The sequence below is a fragment of the Oncorhynchus mykiss genome, chromosome 9 (genome assembly GCF_013265735.2).
Source record: "Oncorhynchus mykiss isolate Arlee chromosome 9, USDA_OmykA_1.1, whole genome shotgun sequence".
NCBI lineage: Eukaryota > Metazoa > Chordata > Actinopteri > Salmoniformes > Salmonidae > Oncorhynchus > Oncorhynchus mykiss.
In genome coordinates, this window is record NC_048573.1 from 22,062,069 (window position 1) to 22,085,375 (window position 23,307).

Here is a 23,307-nt window from a genome sequence, read left to right on the forward strand (position 1 = left end):
CTTTCTGATTTGGTGGTCGAGGGATCCAGAGGACCATGTTTCCCAAATGGAACCCACATGGGACGACCACAAGCTACTTACCCCTGTTGTTTCTCTATCATGTATTAGGCCATTATGAAGGTGTTCTGCTGTGGGGAGAAAAAGAAACGGTTTGAAACAGCAACAAGGATATTTTTTCTTTCTCTTTCTTTCATTGCCTTCTACTACCACCATTATTAATGGGCTGTAAAAGGTCACTTTGGTCTCGGAGCGGCCGTTGGCGGTAGGGGTTTGTTTTCTCCCACACAGCACCCATCGGAGTTGGACTGAGCCAGAAACACTGTTGGGTTGGTGACAGAGAGTGCCATGGATAGGGCCTCCTAGGGTGAAGTGAAGCACTGAGCCGTAGTGCCACTGGTTGGGTTGTCACTGAAGCTTTTGGACAGACTGAGATGACTTCAACATAACTTTAAGTAGACCTGTAGGCTGTAGCTTGAACAGAGTTGAAGGGCTTTTTCTGTTCCCAATGTTGACATTTAGGTGGAAAGTATGGTAATGGATTACTCATTCGTGGTAGTGTGTTTCTATCAAGGTTAGGTTAAGGCGAGGGTTTGGGAGTAGTGTGGGTTCTATGACAGCGTCCCACATGCAGTTCTGTTTTTCCCCGTTGCAGAAGTTCTGTGACAAGTAATATAGTCCTCTTGTCTACCCTCTAGAGATGTGGTCAGAGATGGCTAGTACACAGTTCAGTACGGTATGTGCTAGTCTTCTGCAAAAGTCTGAGAAATACAGTGTGTATGGAATGTGTCATTTGTCAAGGCTTGACAACTGGCATCCATTGGAAATGGCTTGGCACCAGTTGGCCATAACATTTTTGTCTGTTTATGTACACAATGGCAAATCTCCAGGAATGATTCTTGACATAATCCATTTGTGATCCTATGGAAGCAAATATGAGTCAGGCTTTTCTGTTCTGAGGGCAAAGACAATTACGTGAAAGCTTTTGGTTATATGGATTGTAATCAGAGTATTGATTACAATGCTACTAGCATATTACTTTTCCCCGCTCGGTGTCATGTTGGAAAAATGATATACAAAGAGTGCACAAAACATTAGGAACACCTGTTCTTTCCATGACATAGACTGACCAGGTGAATCCAGGTGAAAGCTATGATCTCTTATTGATGTCACCTGTTAAATCCACTTCAGTCAGTGTCGATGAAGGGGAGGAGACAGATTAAAGAGCCTTGAGACATGGATTGTGTATGTGTGCCATTCAGAGGGGGAATGAGCAAGACAAAAATATTTAAGCACCTTTGAACGGGGTATGGTAGTAGCTACCATCCTCACCGGTTTGAGTGTGTCCACCACCCATAGGACATTCACCTAACTTGACACAACTGCAGGAAGCATTGGAGTCAACATGGGCCAGCATCCCTGTGGAACGCTTTCAAAACCTTGTAGTCCATGCCCCGGCGAATTGAGGCTGTTTTGAGGGCAAAAGGGGGTGCAACTCAATATTAGGAAGGTATTCATAATGTTTTGTACATCCAGTGTATATCTGATGTCATCATAATGTTTCCCTATGGTTAGAATTAAGCACAAATGCATTTGAAACATATTTCTATAGGGTATGGTAATTTAGTTTTAACTATACAGTGCATTCTTACAATGCCATTACATTGGCGTGACTAAAGTATGTGTTATCATTTCGCCATTTCCTTTCAAAACCTCCCTGCCCTCGCGTGATAACCATTGGCCATTTGTAGTTTTGCTGCCACTTAATGAAATAGTGGATAACAGAATGAACGAAGGCATTTTTGTGTTAGCGTGGCTGCCACTGCCTATCCTATCAGATAATTAACTTTCACAAATACACTGCACCGACTACCGAGCAGGGAAAGCCTGCTGCACAATTAGAATGACTTATCTTTGCACACTACTATTTCCACAAATCGGAAATACAAACAAACAAAATCAAATGTCATACTTCTTGGCCAACCAATCTTCCGAACCCCTTATTTGTCACCCAACCAGCCCGCAAGTTCGCTTTTCAAACACAAATGAATGAATAATGTATTAATTGGAGATTTAAGTCTTTGACAGAAGCAATGTATTTTCCGTGTTATTTTGCTGCTTTCAACAAGTCAAGACTAGATGTTTTGAATTCCAACAGGAGGGCTAATGTTTCCCTCTCCAACCTCTTTTCACTACTGATTTCCTCATGCCGTCACTGGCGCAATTCAATATGTATACGCCTCCTTCTGTTTGGTTTCCACCGCAAAGCAACGTTTCTTTTCTTGTGTGCTGTTGCCACCGAGCCGGCAATCCGGTTCCATTTGAACAAATCCATCTGTTTGAGTGTGGCGTTTTTATTAAAGGTCCAGTGCAGTCAAAAACATCATTTCCTGTGTTTATATATACAGTATTTCCACACTATGAGGTTGGAATAATACTTTAAAAGACCGCCTGTTTTGGCCTGCCTGGTGAAATCACCAGGCGGTAAATTAGTTAATAGACCAATAAGAAAGAGTTCTTAACCTCTCTCCCGATAACAGCTAGTTTTCAGTTTTCCCCTCCCCGCTCTGAACACACCCAGACAATACTTGCTCTTTGCAAAAAAAGCTTCTTTTTTTTCCAATTTTAATTAAAAACAATCATAGTAAGGTACTTAATTGTTACCCAGAAATGATTTGATATTGAGATAAAAACAGCTTCATTGGACATTTAACCGTGAGACGGTGGCGGAAGGCAGCGGTTGGTGGGTGTGTGTGAGTGTGTGTGCGTGTGTCTTCGTGGGTAGACTATCCATAGGATGGTTTGCGCTGCCGACTCTTTCCACAGGACACTTTTTATCCCATATTTCAAACATGCTAAGAAACTCTGAGGAATAGGCTGTGGAGCACAATAACTATTATAGATTCAGTTCAATAAGTGGGCATTGGAATACATAATAGAACGTGGAGCCTTGTCTTTATTCTTCAAAGACTAAGGCATAGGAAACTATATTGTGTATTAATTCCTATTTGGCTTATTTGACAAAAAATAACTTAGTTTTAAGATCATTTATGGGGTTGATTTTCTACACTGACCACTGTAGCCTCGAGACACATTGCTGTAATCATAGAGCTTACTAAGTGGTACAGTGTCATTACGTAGATAGTCACATTTGCCTAATGAACGCTTCCAGGGACAGTCTTTTTCCCCTCTTCCTTCAGGAAGGTTTTAAAGGCGGAGAAACCATTAACTTTTCATGCCATCCGCATTCCTCTTTCCTCCCATTCCACAGTGCTCCTCTCTCTCCCACATGCTAGAATATTCTCACACCTCCTCTCCACCCGGTACTTGGGAAAGTATAAAAATGTGTTTGTGTTTGTTTAGTTCTGTGTGTGGAGCATCCAGGGGAGGCATGTAGGACAGAGTACTGTAGTGTAAAGTACTGCCGAATGAAAGACGCCAGACTATTATCTACTCTTTCTCTGAAGCGGTTGTATCTTTTGTACAGAGTGCCCCTAGAGCCCCAGAACTCAGACCTCACATAGCAGTCCCACAGAGCATGAGTAATGCAGCCTGTCTATGGCTAAGAAAAGTCCTATTGAATGTGTATGGGGTTGAAGGGGTGGAGGGGTTGGGATGAGTGCTGGTGGTTCATGTTTGGGTCGTGTCATATGATTTGGACTTAACCTATCAACTCCTAAAATATAATACAGTTCTTGTATTTCTTATAATGTTGTTACGTTGTCCCCTTGCATTTGTTACTGAACTAATTTCACGTGTTGTAATTCTCTGTGCTATACTTGAGAGCACGTAAGCAGTTGAGAGGCTCGTATTATTAACTTCCTTAGGTATTGACGGAAGAGCGGTCTCCTCAACAGTACTGTACTAAACATCCACAGTGAATAAATGCACTATTCCGGATCCAGTAATTAACCGTCATTCGGGGGCATATCCCTTTTCAAGTAATCACTAATTGCAATAAGAATTTCAGTTCCATTTTAGGCGAGATAACCGATGAGCATGCAATGCAAATCAGTGAGCGTTTCTAATTAAGCCTTGCTTCCTCCCTCTCGCCTGGCCCTTTGTGAGCACACACAATGTTGTTTCTCCGTCAGCAACGAAAAGGCTGTTTGTTTCATCACTAATGTGCAGATGTAAAGCTGTTTTGTGTTGCTCAAAAAATGCTTAACAGTTAGGAATGCCATGTGTGTTGTGTTTAGGGCGTTTGATGGTTGAGAATACTTAGCACCTCTGAACGTAATTTGTAAATTGAGTGCGCACCGATTTCACATGTAGAATTGCATAAAAAATATCGGCAGTCAGAACGATTAGCATACAAAACGCTAGATCCATATGAGTATGAGCCTTTATGTAAATGTTTTCCTCCTTTGTCAAAGTATGTGTGTGTGTGTGTGTGTGTGTGTGTGTGTGTGTGTGTGTGTGTGTGTGTGTGTGTGTGTGTGTGTGTGTTAGCTGTCCCCTCTTTTTTCTAGGAAAGGGATTTATAAAATAGGATCATCGTTTTCATCATAAACAATGCAGAGAGAAGCTAGAGCTCCTGCAGATGCACACTCACTAACATGACTTTGCACATGTATAGTAGTCTCTCTTGCCTGCATATTGCTCTTTGGACATTTATCTCAGAAGGTTTCCTAACCAAATGACCCGGCCAAGAAAATGTCTTGCCTCTAACTTGGGCCCAGAGTTTGTTCCCAGTCTGTTCACGTGGTCAGGATTAACTCCTGTTCCTTTTGATGACCTAATATCCAAGATGCATTATCTCTGATGCTTTAATTAGTTCCTTAGCAGTAAGAAAAAGGGATTTGTCCAAATCGCTAGCCTTCCTGCCATGTTCAAACACCACCAGCCTCTTGCCGCCATTACACCGCTTCCCTCCTCTTTCTTCCTGGCCAATCCGATTTTGTTCGACTGGGCAAAACTACGATAAGTCATCAATATTTCTGAACTGATACGGCGTGTCTTAAAGACATCAAACGAGGTTAATGACGTCTTTAAACGTTCCTTTTCTTCCCTCGTATGTCCAAACGGAGCGGGTCTTTGTCAGAATGCCACCCAAATTGTTAGGATTAATTATAGCTCATGTTCCCTCTAAGCTGCACGCAGCTTCCCTGGGACTGCCGCACAGAAGAAATATCAGCCTGTGCAGAGAATCACGAGATTGAACCACACTCAACTTTCTAGAGTTTTCCCTGTTTGTTAACACTACCAATGTTTCCCTTTCCTGTGGGAATTGTGATCGAATCAACCCAATATTAGCCACTTTCAATGCAACATACCGAAACAAATCGAACTATGAAAAACTTAGTATGCAAAACTAACTATGCATATTTTGTTGTAGGCAAAACGCATCTGAGTAGGATTCTATTGCATTGACTGGCAAGACTCAGGCCCGTACTCTACACAGACTAGTGCACCATAACCAATCAGAGCTGCAGTAGGCCTATATGCATATAGACCATTGCCATATATGGATCTCTGCCATTCACTTTGAACTGGGCTGTTTTTACAGCATGAGCGGTCATGCGCTTGTTTTGAGATCAATGCAAGAGCTATACGTAGCAACATGTGTTCATATCCTTTGCTAGTTAGTGAGTTATTAGGACCGTTATTGATCATTTGTAGTCATCAATGGGGGAGTGATTGCTTCTTACAAGAGCACAAAACGTGTGCATTTTTTTGTCTTAAAGGGGCATTTTGAGACAGGCTTGAATTAGCTAAGCAGACAATAGGCAGAGGGTAGCATCATTTGCCTGATTCTCAGTAGTAACGGTATGGGAATAATAATGCATTTTCTTTTGTAAATTAGTTTCTTGCATCCAACAACACAACAACATTTTCAGTTGACCTCATGGAATCTAGGCCTACATTGAACATCACACATTGGCTGCTGCTATAGGCTAAACGCTATCTATTTCCATGTTAAAATGATAAGAGATGCATTTTCTCCATTGTTCTTGATAGTAGGCCACTCTGGTATGCCTACATTATGATTAAATAGCCCCAGTAGCCTACTTGACCACTGTTAAAACTAACTTAAAACGTGTACAGCCTCAGTGTTCACAGTAAATGTGCTCCGGAAATTGCACAGAAGTTTCGCAACATTCAGGTTTGTAACTCAGTAGATCTGAAATTTAGAGGGAACATTGATTATAGCCTTCCCCTTTCCTCACCTCACTTTCGCTCTACGCACCCACCAAGGGCAAAATTCAGACACTGAAATGGGCCCTTTCACGCAAATGAAATTGAATATGTAACTCAGTATAATTTTTTAAATGGTGCGGTCCTGAACCGGGTGTCTAGTGTGGAAAAGAGGTCTGAACAGAAATGTGGGTTTATTAATGCACCCTTCTCGACCTCTTAATTCATACTCTTAAATGGTCTGGCAGTTAGAACACTACCTGTGGCGAAGGCTCAATAGCTTTGCCATTACGAGTGTTGAAGCTCCGCTTTCAGATAATTTTGAAGAGAATGTCTCAGGGCTATGTTTGTCTGGACACTAAGCCAATTTCAAACAAACGGCAATGAATGGAGACTTTTAGCACAACCCCCCCCCCCCCCCCCCCCCCCCAAATAAAACAGAAGCACTCCCTGAGGAGAATTTGGCAAAAAATATAATGATTTCTTTCTTTCCACGAAGCTTTGAATATCCATTTTGAACTGATATACTTTCTTCCAAATCAAATCAGTTTAAAACCAGACTGACTTCCGGATGATTCCTATAGTTTTGCCAAAATGACGTCCCTGTTGCATGCCGCCTCTGCGATTTCTATAGAAAGGATAGTTAAAAGGCAGTACTAAATCACACAGCCCTAATACAATAATAAAGCAAAAGAATGGGGACTTCTTGCCAACTCCTCTCAAAGCACTAATACCGGGGTCTCCATTGAGCTAATAAGCATTGAGAAAGCAACGTATGATTTCTGTGCAGCTGCTGCCACTACAACAACGTCGGCCATATTTCGGGTTAATCTCCCATAATGCTCCACATCATCCCAACTTTTGATCCCTCTATGACCTCATTGGCGGATCAGACTATTACTTCATGTGAACTAGCTGGGGGAGGAGTGGTTAAAATGGATGTGACCAAATTATGTTAATGAGGTCTGGTGGAAACCTGTATAGATTAGAATAAAACCTTTACTACCTGCAATGTTTTATTTGTCTGCCCCCTTTGAGACATTAAGGCAATGACATAAAAAAAACATCACATTTAGCAGTACGAGGAATAAAGCTCACAAAAAGGCTACAGAGGAGGTGGTGAAGATCCTGCCATAGATCACCTGCTCTGTTAAAAATGTTCTCACGCCCCCCCTTTAAGATCCAGCATTAAAAACCCACTGCCAGTCGGGAGTCTCTCTGCTACACCCCCGGACACAGTGTTCCTAAGAGGAGTACAGGCTTTTCAGTCACCAAATTATTAATACTGTGTCTACCCTGGTTAAATTGAAAAAGGGAGCAGTGGGATGCTTTGAAGCGTGGCTTTTTTTTTCATTCAACTTAGTGAATACGTACAAGGTTATATAATGGCCCGCAGCAGAGTGGAATGGCGGTAGCATGGGCACAACACCACTAATGTTTTAGCTTGCACCGGGCTTTACACTTTTCATTTGTTTGTGGGCGACAGCTTAGCAGCGGATTAGCAGAGCTAGCCTCAATAATTTAGGTTGATTTAAGGGGAGCCCAGCGAAGAAGCTACCGAGGCACCTTTCCAAAGTGGTGACAGGGGATAGCGAGGTGTGAGATTGTTCGGTTTTTGTTGCCATCATCCCCTCCTATAATATTCTGACCATAGATTGACAAGGACCAAATTTGTTTTTGTTTTTAACTCTAAAGCAATTTTTTCCCCTTGTTGTACCCATTGGCCATAAGCTCTTAAGTAGGGATTTTTTTTAGACACCCAAATGGCATTAGTAACAGATTTTATGACAGCACACTATTTGATGTCACCCTCGTCTTGACTGATACTTTCTAAACAAAGATGCAGTGCAGTCTCTACGTATTGCACAGTTATGGGGTGGCAGGGTACCCTAGTGGTTAGAGTGTTAGACTAGTAACCTGAAGGTTGCAAGTTCAAACTCCCGAGCTGTCAAGGTACAAATCTGTTGTTCTACCCCTGAACAGGCAGTTAACCCACTGTTCCTAGGCCGTCATTGAAAATAAGAATTTGTTCTTAACTGACTTGCCTAGTTAAATAAAGGTTAAAAAAATAATTTAAAAAAATCCCTTTGGTTTCTATTGTGCCCCTTCTACATCTAAATGTACATTTTGACAATAGCCAGTAGCAAAGGCACCCCCGCGTCAACGTCTGCCTCTCTCCTGAGATCTCCCTTTTCGTTCAATGAGCATAACAACAGATCGTAGCATGTTTAAAAAGTGACAGGAGTAGTTAGAAGACACTGGATCTGACACAGTATGTTCTGCTCCCCCCTTACTCCCCAATGGTAAAGGTTAGGGTAATCTGATCCTAGATCTGTGGTGATCTTCCTCAATACCTGCGTCAACATATCCCCGTCAACAAATCCCCACAAAAAGCTGTTCTGCGTCACAGCCAGACTTGAATAGGGGTTTGATCATGATATCTGGCGCCCATGTCTGTGAAAACACCATTTCTTCCATGTCACGCCTCAATCATTCCCCATTGTGAGATGACTTTTCCCCTCCCTCTCACCTCCATTGCGAATCCCCATTCGTGTCATCATAGTCCATCACAGCCCACGCAGGGAGAGGCGTTGAGCCGTAATAGATGGCCCCTCGAGCAAACAGCCCAACAGCATATCAATTACCCATCCAGCCCTGTTCAGCCAGACGCCACAATGCAACCACTCCCCAGCCCAGCAGACAATAAGATACTGTACAACGCATATATTCCGCCATCTTTTCTGTCACTTACAAATTGTGTGCTGTAGTCCCGGCAGCACAACTATGTGTGTGTGTGTGTGTGTGTGTGTGTGTGTGTGTGTGTGTGTGTGTGTGTGTTTGGTGATTTCCTAGTCGCCTTTGACAATGGAGAGCCATCTGCCAGCCTGTTGTTGTTGTGCCCTTTTCATTGCAGGCAACATGTCTCATGTCACTTCTCTATAAACCCTTCAGGTTAATTTGTTCAGTTTCAGTACTGCTGATGATCTCTCACACACACACACACACACACACACACACACACACACACACACACACACACACACACACACACACACACACACACACACACACACACACACACACAGCAGAAGTGATTCAGCCGCTCCTAGTATTATTGCAGCTGTGTGGCCCCTAATGACCACTGAAGTGATCAAATAAAAGGAAAACAGTTGTTCGGCACAGGGACAGATGGAGTCATACCTCATATCTCATCTTGCTTCTCAGGCTGAGGTGGTATGTCTCACGGCCTGCCTTGGTAGACTCAGCAGCTGACTGGCGAACTTAAGCTATTAAAACCCTAACATTGCATTTTTACATAAAAGAGGACAGATGCAAAATGAACATGTGTAATGGTCATAACCATGATCATGATGATAATGATGTTATCATTTTAATCCTCTTAGGATTTCACCTCCACTTCTGAGAGTGATGACTTCTTCTTTATGGTGCAATTGCTTTCATGTGTTGTAGTGATGGGGGAAAATTGATACAGTTACATATCGCTTTATTATTTTGGACGATGTCATATCGATACGTTGTAAAAAAAAATATTTGTGAAAAATATATTTCTATTTTTGCTAGGTAGTGTTGCTAGCGCTAGTCGGCTATACATGCGCCAAAACTCAGATATTTTTCATCCTATAGCTTAGTTCTCCATCTTCTTTTTAAATAGTGAGCCGATATGTTTTCAGCACTTTATTTCCCTGACTGATCATGTAAATTTTTTATTTTCTCATGCTCTCTCTTCTCTCTGCAGCAGACATGTAGTGAGCAATATGTTTGGAACATCAAATTGCAATAAAATCACAGTATTAAATCACAATACATATAGAATCAGGAGAATTGCAATACAAATTGTATCCTAAGTATTGTAACAATATCGTATCATGAGGTCCCTGGCAATTCCCAACCCTAATGTGTTGTGTGTCCATTGGGCCATGCATGTACATGTACAATACATTTATTCCTTGTAAAATAGGGGTTTTCCTTGGACAGATCAACAATAAATCAACCGATTCATTTTGTGGAATTGGATGTTTAATTAAACAATATCCCCAGATAACGTGGGTACGAGGTGCTGATCATGAGCATAGTTAAAAATGTAGGGATTTACAGTTCTTAAAACTACCCTTCTCTGACTCTTGTGACAATGGAAATGTAAAACGAACTATATCATATAGTGTGAAATTCCATCAACTGTCAATTTCTCATGGCTGTCCACACATGCCATGGTCGGACAAAGAAAACGCTGTTCCTATCTCCTATTCTCACTGTCCTCCCCTGCATGTTTTACATTTCTGTCCCTTATTGCCTTTACACTTGACTAGTTGTCGCGAGCACCAATTAGGGCTTAGAAAACCCTCGCATGACCAATCAGATCCTTGCCAGAGCTCTTATCAAGAACGGTTCTCATTTACGCGGGATACAAGCCCCAATGCCAAGTGGGTGGTTTTCCAGGGATAAAAAAATGTGAAATAGCAATATGTTCTCCACACACTGTTAGACAAGTCTGTGTGGTCATGGCTATTATGTGAGATAGTTATTCAAAAGTTGTTTTATTCTAGAACAAGGGTTATAAAATCTTCCTCCAGCCCTCCTCCTGGACAGTCTACTGTCTGTACAGCCTTTTGTTCCAATATTGTTCTAGTATACCTATTTCCCACCACCAGATGCTCATTAGTACCTTGATTAGCTCAACTTGCTTAGCCAATAGCTATCCAGAAGGATGTTTGGCCACACCTGTTCTGGAACATTCTGAGTTGGGGGGAGGGGGGGCAGAGCTGGTTAGAGCTTCTCTTCTCTTTTTTGTGAGGCGAGCTCAGTCCAATTTCAGTGTTAACGTTAGCATGCCAGCTGCAAAGACCCATGTTGAGCATCAATCATCGCCTGCCTTCTGTTTCTCTATAATGTTTGGAAAAAGTTGGGCTCAGTCATTAGAGACAAAATGGGGGTCAAGGGGCCACGAGATGTATGTCTCGTAAAACAGCACATACACTTAATGCACTGTGTGTTATGAAACAGCTTGCCTAGACGGATGTGGGTAGGAGCGTTGAATTATATATATATACAGTATATACAGTATATTTAATATGACCGTCTCACAGTGACCTTTTGTGTCACTAACGTTGAGGATACTAGTAACTCATGTTCATACACAACAAGAGAGGAAAATAGTTACTGTGCAATTTTGTAGAGTGGGCTAAACTTATGTAGCTTAGACAACTTTGCAACTGTTTCTCTTGCCAATGATTGCTAAATGGCATGATTCACTACTAATATTGTGCAACTATAGGAAGCACCAGCAAAGTAATGTGACAACAAATAAATAACTTGTTATCCAATCTTATCCCCAATAACAAACATACAGTACCTTTAAAAATGAATTTAAAGAGTTTCATTCCAAAACACTAGATATCAATTTTCAGAAATATTGGTCAATTAGCTTTTATTTTGTAAAGAAATTATGAAAACGATTGGTGTGATTTTTCACTATCTTATAGGCATGGGGTTGGTCAATGATAGACATGTATTTGTTTAAAATCTATCACTTGATGGTTTCATTTCAGAGACAAATAATCATGTTTTTTTGCTAAATGTAGTACTGCTAGGTTTTACACAGTCAAATGTAACAAAAAATACATTTGAATAAAGAACTGTACAAGAACTGTACAAATGATACATTTATAAATATATATATAATAATAATAATGACTTACAGTTAGTGCATTCATCTTAAGATAGCTAGGTGAGACAACCACATATCACAGTGAAATATACTGTAGACAAACATTCCTTTCCAGCTAAATAATGGATATATGTATCGTTCAAACATTCAGCAGACATGTCATCCAACATATGTCAGGTAGTGCCACACCTCTTGACTTTTTCCACATTTTGTTGTGTTACAAAGTGAGGTTAAAATGGTTTTAATTGTCATATTTTGTAGAAGATATACACAGAATACTCTGTAATGTCAAAGTGGACAACTATTTTCAGGTCTTGCCATAGATTTTCAAGCAGATTTAAGCCAAAACTGAAACTCGGCCAGTCAGGAACATTCACTGTCTTCTTGGTAAGAAACTCAAGTGTAGATTTGGCCTTGCGTTATACGTTATTTTCCTGCTGAAAGGGCTTACTCTGTGAACTTATTTTTAGAAACAAACATTGAATATCCCTTTGAGCATGACAAAGTTATTGTTATTATTGACACTTCTGATGATGTATCTATACACCCAGTCACTACAAAGATACAGGCATCCTTCATAACTCAGTTGCCAGAGAGGAAGGAAATCGCTCAGGGATTTCACCATGAGGTCAATGGTGACTTTAAAAACTTTATGTAACTTTAAAAAGTTACATTGTTTAATGCCTGTGACAGGGGAAATCTGAGGATGGATCAACAACATTGTAGTTACTCCACAATACTAACCTAATGGACAGAGTGAAAGAAGGAAGCCTGTACAGAACATGCATCCTGTTTGCAACAAGGCACTAAAGTAATACTGCAAAGAATGTGGCAAAGCAATTCACTTTTTGTCCTGAATATAAAATGTTATGTTCAATCCAATACAAGACATTACTGAGTACCACTCTCCATATTTTCAAGTATCATTTTATGAGTATGCTTGTAATTGTTAAGGACTGGGGAGTTTTTCAAATGGAGCTAAGCACAGGCCAAATCCTAGAGGAAAACCTGGTTCAGTCTGCTTTCCACCAGACACTGGGAGATCAATTCACCTTTCAGTGGGATAATAACCTAAAACGCAAGGCAAAATCTACACTGGAGTTGCTTACCAAGAAGATAGTGAATGTTCCTCATGGGCTGAGTTAGACTTTTGAATTAAATTGGCTTGGAAATCTATGGCAAGACCTGAAAACAGTTGTCTAGCAATGATCCATAACCGATTTGACAGAGCTTGAAGAATTTTGAAAAGAATCTTGAGCAAATGATGCACAGTCCAGGTGTGGAATGCTCTTAGAGACTTAACCAGAAGGACTCACAGCTGTAATCGCTGCCAAAGGTGGTTCTAACATTTAGTGTCTATATGGTATTGTACTCTAAATTGATGACTTGATTTACAACACCTGCCATAATATGGACATGGTCATTTACCAAATAGGGCTGTCTTCTGTATAACACCCATATCTTGTCATAGCAAAACTGATTGGCTCAAACACATTTAAGAAGGAAAGAAATTCCACAAATTTACCTTTAACACCTGTTCATTGAAATTCATTCCATGTGACTACCTCATGAAGCTGGTTGAGAGAATGCCAAGAGTGTGCAAAGCTGTCATCAAGGCAAAGAGTGGCTACTTTCAAGAATCTCAAATATAACATATATTTTGATTTCTATAACACTTTTTTGGTTACAACATGATTCCATTTGTGTTATTTCATAGTTTTGATGTCTTCACTATTATTCAACAATGTAGAAAATAGTAAAAAAAATAAGAAAAAACCCTGAATAATTAGGTGTGTCCAAGCTTTTGACTGGTACTGTATGTATTCCTACTTCGCATAATTTTACAAGTACCAGATCTCATGTTTCCACTCACATTGAGAAGGCAATGCAATCTCCAAACGGAGTCTGGCTTGACCTCCAAAGACAATCCTCTTAGCGATAACATGCAAGTGCTGAAATCTGCAACTTTGTGACTTTCAGGTCTTGGCGCATTCATAAGGAAGATAAATCGCTTGCTCTCTGCAACGATTAGCACCTTCGATAACTATTTATGTCCTCTCTCTCTCTCCCTCCCTCTCTCTCCAGCACCACCAAAGTTTTTGAGAACCCCCAATGACCAAACGGGCGTGCAAGGAGGCGTGGCATCATTCATCTGCCAAGCAACGGGAGACCCACGCCCCAAGATAGTTTGGAACAAGAAGGGGAAGAAAGTCAGCAACCAGAGATTTGAGGTATTAGGTCTATTGTTCTGATGTAAAATGCTCGACAAAACGGGAATGCTCAACAGTGCTTTTGGTACCCCCATCCCCCCCTCCCGTCCCTCTCCAAACCCCTAACGCATAATCCATCCCCCCGATCTCCCAAATCACACACCCGCCTTTGCCACCACGCATGAGCAGGCTTTAATAATCATGCTGGCCCAGCCATCTAACATGCATGAGATTTAATGAGCAAGTACACCGCGATCTGGGACATATTTGTAATTAAAGAAATACAGAAAGAATGATGGGGAGTGAAAGAAAGAAAAGGGGGAAGAAATGGTGTGACCCAGATACCTATATTAACATCATGCTGCATTTTGCTGCTTATGCTAAACGAGGGAGATGTATCTCTGTAGTTCAAAGGTCTTTTGCTTCGTGGCATCTTTATCTAAATGCATGTCCCCCTCGCTGTTTTGTTTGGCTGCAAGCTTTGATTTGTCCTTCTCTTCAATCGCCATGACAAATAACACACCTTCTTCGAACACTGATAAGATTTCTATACATTTCTGTGTCATTCCCTTTCGGAGTGTATCATAGTGTAATATGAACAAACACCTTCCTCTCTCCTTGCCATACTACTACTCAGCAGTAATGAGTTATCTGGATTTGGAGAGTCTTTGGCGTCTCACAGGTCGGGCAGGAATGGAATCTTATCAGAGTTCATCACATTTGTGCCGCTGCACGTACTGAATGCTAATGCACTAGCTCGCTAACTCACCCATCGCCGCTGCGAGGCTTGCTTGCCACGCCCTTATTCCCCCACTCACTCACGCGGCCGGCTCCTCATCCCTAACAAAGCCCATTTCCCTTTACAGAAACACTGAGACTTTCTCAACCCAATTTTCTTTCTCTTTGAGTTTGAAATGGGAAAGGGAGCACTTTTACTTACCATCATCACGCGCTCTTGCAATGAATGCCCGAATGTGCCCTTGTCGCTTGGCCACTGAACCGTCAAGGTGTTTTGTTCAACTAACACATGAAATGATATGCTCAGAACTGTACCACTGAGAGTTGAGGCCGGCCTTTCTGCGTGTGTGTTTGTGCTTGTGTGTCTGTATATGATGCAGAGGTTCTTAACAGTCAACTTCTTTTTTAAACCTACCTAAAAATGCTTAAAAATGAGTTATGATACAGGGCTTTCTAAAAACAGTGAGTATACAGCATGCAACGATAGCTGTAAAAGCTACAAAACACCCGTTTGTGAACATTTTACGTGTTGTATGTCCAAAACAATTGGTCATGTCTTTTTGTACTGCTATCACGTCATGGAGATAACAATTGTTCGTCACTGTTTATCTAACCACATTTAATTGTTTGTTATTGTTCTGTCCCATTGAAGTATTTCAATGTTTTTAAGAGTTTGTTAACTTTAAGAGTGGGGCGAACCAAAATGTACATGCAATATAAAACAGACATAAAAGTCCAAACGATTCGTTCTGGCCAATGGATACTTTCCCATTCTTAAAGTTAGTTGGCCTCTTTGATTATCTTCCCAATAATTGATATACAAGATCAGCTCATACTTTGGATCCAAAGTTGATGTCGGAGAGCTGTGAGCCATCTTTGAATTATCACGACATGGCCAAAAGGATGCGGACACCCCTTCAAATCAGTAGAATCGTCTGTTTCAGCCACACCCATTGCTGACAGGTGTACAAAATCAAGCACGCAGCCATGATATCTCCAAAGAAAAACATTACCAGTAGAATGGCCCATACTAAAGAGCTCAATGAATTTCAACATGGCACCGTCATAGGATGCCACCTTTCCAACAAGTCAGTTAGTCAAATTTCTGCCCTGCTCGAGCTGCCCAGTCAACTGTGAGTGCTGTTATTGTGAAGTGGAAACGGCTAGGAGAAACAACGGCTCAGCTGTGAAGTGTTTGGCCACACAAGCTCACAGAACGGGACCACCAAGTGCTGAAGTGTGTAGAGCGTAAAAAACGCCTGTCCTCAGTTGCAACACTCACTACCGATTTCCAAACTGCCTGGGAAGCAACGTCAGCACAATAACTTTCCATCAGGAGCTTCATGAAATGGGTTTCCATAGCCAAGCAGCCGTACACAAGCCTAAGATCACAATGTCCAATGCCAATCGTCGGCTGGAGTGGTGTAAAGCTCGCCAACTTTGGACTCTGGAGCAGTATAAACGCGTGATGAATCACGCTTTACCATCTGGCAGTACGACAGAGCAATCTGAGTTTGCAAGGAGAACGCTACCCCCCGAATGCACAGTCCCAACTGTAAAGTTTGGTGGAGGAGGAATAATGGTCTGGGGCTGTTTTTCATGTTTCGGGCTAGGCCCCTAAGTTCCAGTGAAGGTAAATCTTAATGCTACAGCATACAATGACATTCTAGACGATTCTGTGGTTCTGGTGGCAAAAGTTTGGCGATTGCCCTTTCCTGATTACATTGTCCCTGTGCACAAAGCGAGGTCCATACAGAAATGGTTTGTCAAGATCGGTGTGGAAGAATTTGGCTGGCCTGCAAAGAGTCTTGACCTCAACCCCATCGAACACCTTTGGGATGACTTGAAAAAGTGACGGCTAGCCAGGCTTAATCACTCAACATCAGTGCCCTACCTCACTAATGCTCATGTGGCTGAATGGAAGAAAGTGTCCATATACTTACTTTTGGCCATGTGGTGTATATTATATTTAATCTTCCAGTACATCACTAGATAATAATAAGATGCATATAACTAATAATGGCTCTCTGAACACAACTGATCTGGTAATAACTATACCAATGGATAGTCAATCATAAGCACAAACAACAGTCTAAGGCCATGACTAGCCATGCAAAACTTTGATCAATAGTCACAATGATGACATTATTATCCACAGTTGAAGTCGGAAGTTTAAATACACTTAGGTTGGAGTCATTAAAACTTGTTTTTCAACCACTCCCCAAACTATAGTTTTGGCAAGTCGGTTAGGATGTCTACTTTGTGCATGACACAAGTCACTTTTCCAACAATTGTTTACAGACAGATTATTTCACTTATAATTCACTGTATCACAATTCCAGTGGGTCAGAAGTTTACATACACTAAATTGACTGTGCCTATAAACAGCTTGGAAAATTCCAGAAAATTATGTCATGGCATTAGAAGCTTCTGATAGGCTAATTGACATAATTTGAGTCAATTGGAGGTGTACCTGTGGATGTATTTCAAGGCCTACCTTCAAACTTAGTGCCTCTTTGCTTGACATCATGGGAAAATCCAAATAAATCAGCCAAGACCTCAGGAAAAAAATTGTAGACCTTCACAAGTCTGGTTCATCCTTAGTAGCAATTTCCAAACGCCTGAAGGTACCACGTTCATCTGTACAAACAATAGTATGCAAGTATAAACACCATGGGACCACACAGCTGTCATACTGCTCAGGAAGGAGACGAGTTCTGTCTCCTAGAGATGAACGTACTTTGGTGCGAAAAGTGCAAATCAATTCCAGAACAACAGCAAAGGCCCTTGTGAAGATGCTGGAGGAAACAGGTACAAAAGTTATCTATATCCACAGGAAAATGAGTCCTATATCAACATAACCTGAAAGGCCGCTCAGCAAGGAAGAAGTTACTGCTCCAAATCCGCCATAAAAAAAGCCAGACTACGCTTTTCAATTGAAAATCGGGAAAAATATCATACTTTTTGGAGAAATGTCCTCTGGTCTGATGAAACAAAAATGGCCATAATGACCATCGTTATGTTTGGAGGAAAAAGGGGGATGCTTGCAAGCCGAAGAACACCATCCCAACCGTGAAACACGGGGGTGGCAGCATCATGTTGTGGGGGTGCTTTGCTGCAGCAGGGACTGGTGCACTTCACAAAATAGATGGCATTATGAGGCAGGAAAATTCTGTGGATATATTGAAGCAACATCTCAAGACATCATCAGTCATGAAGTTAAAGCTTGGTCGCAAATAGGTCTTCCAAATGGACAATGACCCCAAGCATGCTTCCAATGTTGTGGCAAAATCGCTTAAGGACAGCAAAGTCAAGGTATTGGAGTGGCCGTCACAAAGCTCTGACCTCAATCTTATAGAAAATGTGTGGGCAGAACTAAAAAAGTGTGTGCGTGCAAGGAGGCCTACAAACCTGACTCAGTTACACCAGCTCTGTCACGAAGAATGGGCCAAAATTCACCCAACTTATTGTGGGAAGCTATTGGAAGGTGTAGCGATTTAAAGGCAATGCTACCAAATACTAATGGAGTGTATGTCAACTTCTGACCCACTGGGAATGTGATGAAAGAAATAAAAGCTGAAATAAATCATTCTCTCTACTATTATTCTGACATTTCACATTCTTAATATAAAGTGGTGATCCGAACTGACCTAAGACAGGAATTTCTACGAGGATTAAATGTCAGGAATTGTGAAAAACTGAGTTTAAATGTAATTGGCTAAGGTGTATGTAAACTTTCGACTTCAACTGTACATACTACAGATGTGGTATCTCTTCCTCAAACAATCCATCCTCTCCTTGTCTCCCCCCTTCACCTGCTCTTAATTGAAAATACATGACAGGGGAAAAAAAAAACCAATTTGGTGGAAGCTTGCTTCAGGCTGGCTTTCACCTGGACACATCTTTCAGGAGAGGAAGTGAAGGATGGATGGTCTTTATAGACAATTGAGAAAAGAGCCAAACACTCACTCAAATAAGGAGCTGATGTTAGGGTATACTAGCAGCTTCCATTGTTTTCTGATGGGAAGCACAGTGTGTTTTGCACCATCAGTGTTGTAGGACAAATGTGTTTATACTTTTCTGCAGGAGTGGTTGGAATTGCACTGTGCAAACTTCCGTCACTGATTGTGAACAAAAAAACTCCTTTAACATATCTTGTTTCTCGCACCTGCAGGTGATTGATTTCGATGACGGCTCTGGCTCAGTGTTGAGAATTCAGCCCTTGCGTACGCCCCGAGACGAAGCCATATACGAGTGTGTTGCCTCCAACACTGTTGGAGAGCTGAGTGCTACTACGAGACTCACTGTTTTACGTGGTAGGTGCTGCTTTCTCCACAACCAAAATGCTAACTCCTCTTCCTTTAACTCCTTTCTTCAACTTACCAGGTAAGCGAGACTTTCTTTGTTTCTATGTCTGGTCTGTCTGTCCTGTCTGTCTGTCCTGTTTCTTTTCTTTTTCTCACACTTTATTGTTGAATCTCAGGTTTTGCCACAGTATTCCACTCATGTTGAATTTACTGACTTAATTGGTCTTACTCCATTAGCGACTTAGCCAAATATGGATTTTCTAAATCAATTAACACATTTCTTACAGTTTCCTGACACAATAATTAAGATGCTGGTTGAGTTATGCAAAGTAGTTTTCCATTGCAGGCTCTTGGTGTTCTAATGGAATGCTGAGTGCTATTCAATTCAGATTTAATTTTACTTATCTGCTCTTGCTTTAATATTCACTTAACTGGAGAAAAAGGTATGACTCTTTGAATCAGGTTTAAAACTAGTTGCTAATTTCATCATATTGTTCATGAAATATCATACTTTAGATTTTTTTATAGTTTTACCATAACCTAAGTAAGTGAGATTCCTATATTTTATTTTATAAAAAATGTTTCAACCCTTTTTTCTCCCTAATTTCATGGTATCCAATTGGTAGTAGTTACAGACTTGTCTCATTGCTGCAACTCCCGTATAGACACGGGAGAGGCGAAGGCCGAGAGCCATGTCCTCCGAAACACAACCCAACCAAACCACACTGCTTCTTGACACAATGCCCATCCAACCCCAAAGCTAGCCGCACCAATGTGTCGGAGGAAACACTGTACACCTGGCGACTGTGTCAGCGTGCACTTTGCCCGGCCCGCCACAGGAGTCGCTAGTGCGCAATGAGACAAGGATATCCCTGCCGGCCTAACCCGGACGACACTGGGCCAATTGTGTGCCGCCCCATGAGCCTCCCGGTCACGGCCGGCTGCGACAGAGCCTGGACTTAAACCCAGAATCTCCAGCGGTCTAAGGCACTGCGATGCAGTGCCTTAGACCACTGCGCCATTCAGGAGGCGAGATTCCTATATTTTGTTGTAACTTTGTAATACTTGCAGGTGCTTGAGATACTTTGAATACTGACAACAAAAATTGGTCTCAAATCTAAAGTTATCTGCTGATACCACAGTCATAACCACTGCCACATACCATACATATAAAAAGCAAATGTTTATCTTGATTACACACATCTTATTCAAACGCAAATGCTTACTGGCCCCGGACTCAAAAATACATTGTACTTGTAGACCTATCTCTCTAAAGCAGAGACTTGTTATGCTCTGAATGGAGAATTGGCTCTAAAATCCCTTGACACTCTGAATGAGGTGTGCTCCATTATCCCCCACAATTACACAACAGCTCCCCACCTATAGAAAAGAGCCAGCTCTGTATATTCTCTCTGAAGCGCCTTGTCCTCTCTTCCTTATCACCACCACCGAGATGAACAAAAGGCCCCTGGCACGGTCCCCAAGGGCCCTTTGAAAAGGAAAGGTGGCAGATTCTCATGCAATCTCTCCCCTGTTAACGCTATGTGTCTTCACGTGTGTGTTTGTGTTTATGTATGTGTGTTTATGTATGTGTGTAGAAACACAATAACATGCACGTGCACACACACACACACACACACACACAAACACACACACACACACACACACACAGACTGGCGAAGGAAATGAGTGTCACAGCATCTGCTTCACTGAACCTGTGCCTCTCAGCTCCAATGCCAAGGCATTAGCATGTATATTACCATTCCATTCCACTTTGTCCCTAGCTATACCTACCCCTCCTTGTATCCCATCACCAGTTTGAAGGTGAGCGAAACAGCATATGCCGCAGCAAAAAGCCCTTCCTGTGTTGCAATAAAGTGATGCTCTCTGGTCAAGACAGAGGAGAGTATGTCTCTCACTCACTCATGCAAAGACCCAGGCATACACACACTTTCACATCCCCATCCACACAAATCCTCAACAGACCTGCCAATTTCTACCTGAATGAGAATATTCACCAAATAGTTATTTTTCGGGGGCTTTATCCCTTTTCTCTAGAATGTGTATTATAACCAGCACAACCAGCCAAATTCAAACATTGTCAAAGTTGCAACGCAACTTATTTTGGAGGCCTCATGTCTTATTCATGTAGTCTACTGAGCTGGGGCGCAAGGGTGAACTTTTACATTAGAGGGCAGGGTGGTGGGTATAGTTTGAGGACCATGTAAGGGTAGTGTACTTTTACGAGGTTACATTTCAATGCATAATACATAACACAAAAAGCCATAGAGATACCATTTTCTTTCTGCCTTGTTCCAAAAATACTCTACGTATCTCTGACATGGTTCTGTATCTCCCTTGGAGAATACAGTATGTCTGTATTTGCACGCCAAGATTTATTTGGGAAATTCCTCTGCCAGGTTCTTTATTTGGTGTTTGATACCACCAAAAATTCCAATCTGAGTTCAATCTGTCGGCGTAGCTAGGAGCTTTAGAGATTCTCTATCCCACCTTGTATACCTCTTGCCGAGATGCTACAGATGCCACACAAGGCTGCAATAGATACATAAACTAATCACCTGATGAAGACACTGCTAAGTAATACATATAAAGTGACTGTTCATTTAGTTCATTTGAGCTCTAGTGGCCTGTGCTAGGAGATTGGTTAGCATCTGTTTCTGGTAGCTTGCTCCAGGAGGAGATAATGGCTAATTCCATAAAGGGGGAAAAGTAAAATTGTTGTAATTGCCAGTCATGAAGCATCAGGGCTGCGAGGTGAAGGATCCACTGGCAGAGATATTAGCATTTGGATGAGCCACGGACTTGATGGGAAATGCTATTAGCAATGAACTTTCCTGGCTTAAAGAGAGAAAGTAATTTGCATGAAAGGCGAACCGCTAGCATAATGATGTTCGTACCCGAAATCTACTTGTCCAATGAATGAGGGCCCTAGTTTGCATATTGTACTTTTCCCCCCTTGGATCTCTTTCTCCCTCTGTTTTGATTAACTCAGAGATGACTTAAGTCATATGTGATATGGGTGTTTGAATTAAGGTTGTCTGATTTGAAATTGGAATTGGAAAACGGTAGGAGATGAAGGGTGATAAAAGATTAAAGAGAAGCAGATAAAATGGTACAGGAGTCATAGTGTAGTTTTGATACCATGTATAGCATACAGTACCACATTATGAGTCATAATACCCATAAAACCTATCGGTCAAACGGGGAAAGTGTTCCAATCATTTTTCCACCGTTCATTTTTCACATCAGGGATTTTAGAAACACTTAAAATAAGGGCTGTGTTTCATGTAGGTTTACCCTGGCATGATGTTTTGATAACTGTGTAAATCTGTCTAAGACAAGGTGACTTTTATCAATTTATTTGCCTGTGTTTACCCCCCCCAAAATGTAATGCCAATTAGCTGCTAATGTGGCTATCATAAAGAACGACAAATGCCATGATGATCTGGACGAGACTGCTGAATCGAGGCGAAGATAAGTATCTCTGGATTAATTATCTAATGTTAGCTAAGTGGAGTCATTAATAAATTGTCTACATTTCTTTAAATGGCCAATTTTGTGAAGTGTATTGTGTTTGACCACTAGGTTTTATGGGTATTATGACACCTCCAATGTGGGGCTCTATTGGATTTGAACATTTGATGTTTTTCATCTGATACAGCAGGACATTTTGCATATTCCCCCAGGACATAATAACACATAATAAGACATAGATCCTCAAAATGTTCAAGTTGATTGCACCAGACAATATGTCAGCCAAGTGTCCACACTCTATAGATGGAGATAGAACCATCAGTTTATCATTCTATTCTATATCCATTACATGTCAGCTGGTGCAATTAGCTATAGTTTAAATAGTGGGAAATTCAATTAAAATAATTGCCTTCCTATGTAGGCACCCAAACACAAGCACATACCTCATTTTACAATCGCACAATCGTATGCTATTATCACGTGGTATGGCTGTGTCAACTTTCTTCGCTGCAGATTCAGTCGTGATCATGGAAGTTAATGTATCCATATATTCCCATTATACTGTGAACAGCGATTTCTCTCGCCATTCTCACCAGCATGCACAGTTGTGCTGATGTGCTCAACTTGATAGTAAGAGTGGAAAATAGAAAGACTCTCTAGTGTGACGGAAAAAAGCCCTAAACAAAATCCATTATTTCTGTTTGTAAAGGAGTGGTGCAGGGTGCTCTCGCTCTAT

General features: G+C 41.4%; 1 protein-coding gene across 39 annotated transcripts in view; it reads left to right on the forward strand.

Moving 5' to 3' along the window:
* Nucleotides 1-23,307, forward strand: part of LOC110531736 (receptor-type tyrosine-protein phosphatase delta) — a 595,272-nt gene that overhangs the window by 467,037 nt on the left and 104,928 nt on the right. For all 39 annotated transcript variants that reach the window (XM_036987567.1, XM_021615095.2, XM_036987574.1 and 36 more), the window contains 2 exons: nt 13,907-14,052; nt 18,944-19,085. In XM_036987567.1, the coding sequence (XP_036843462.1) occupies nt 13,907-14,052; nt 18,944-19,085 (288 nt within the window). The remainder of the gene's footprint in view (nt 1-13,906; nt 14,053-18,943; nt 19,086-23,307) is intronic.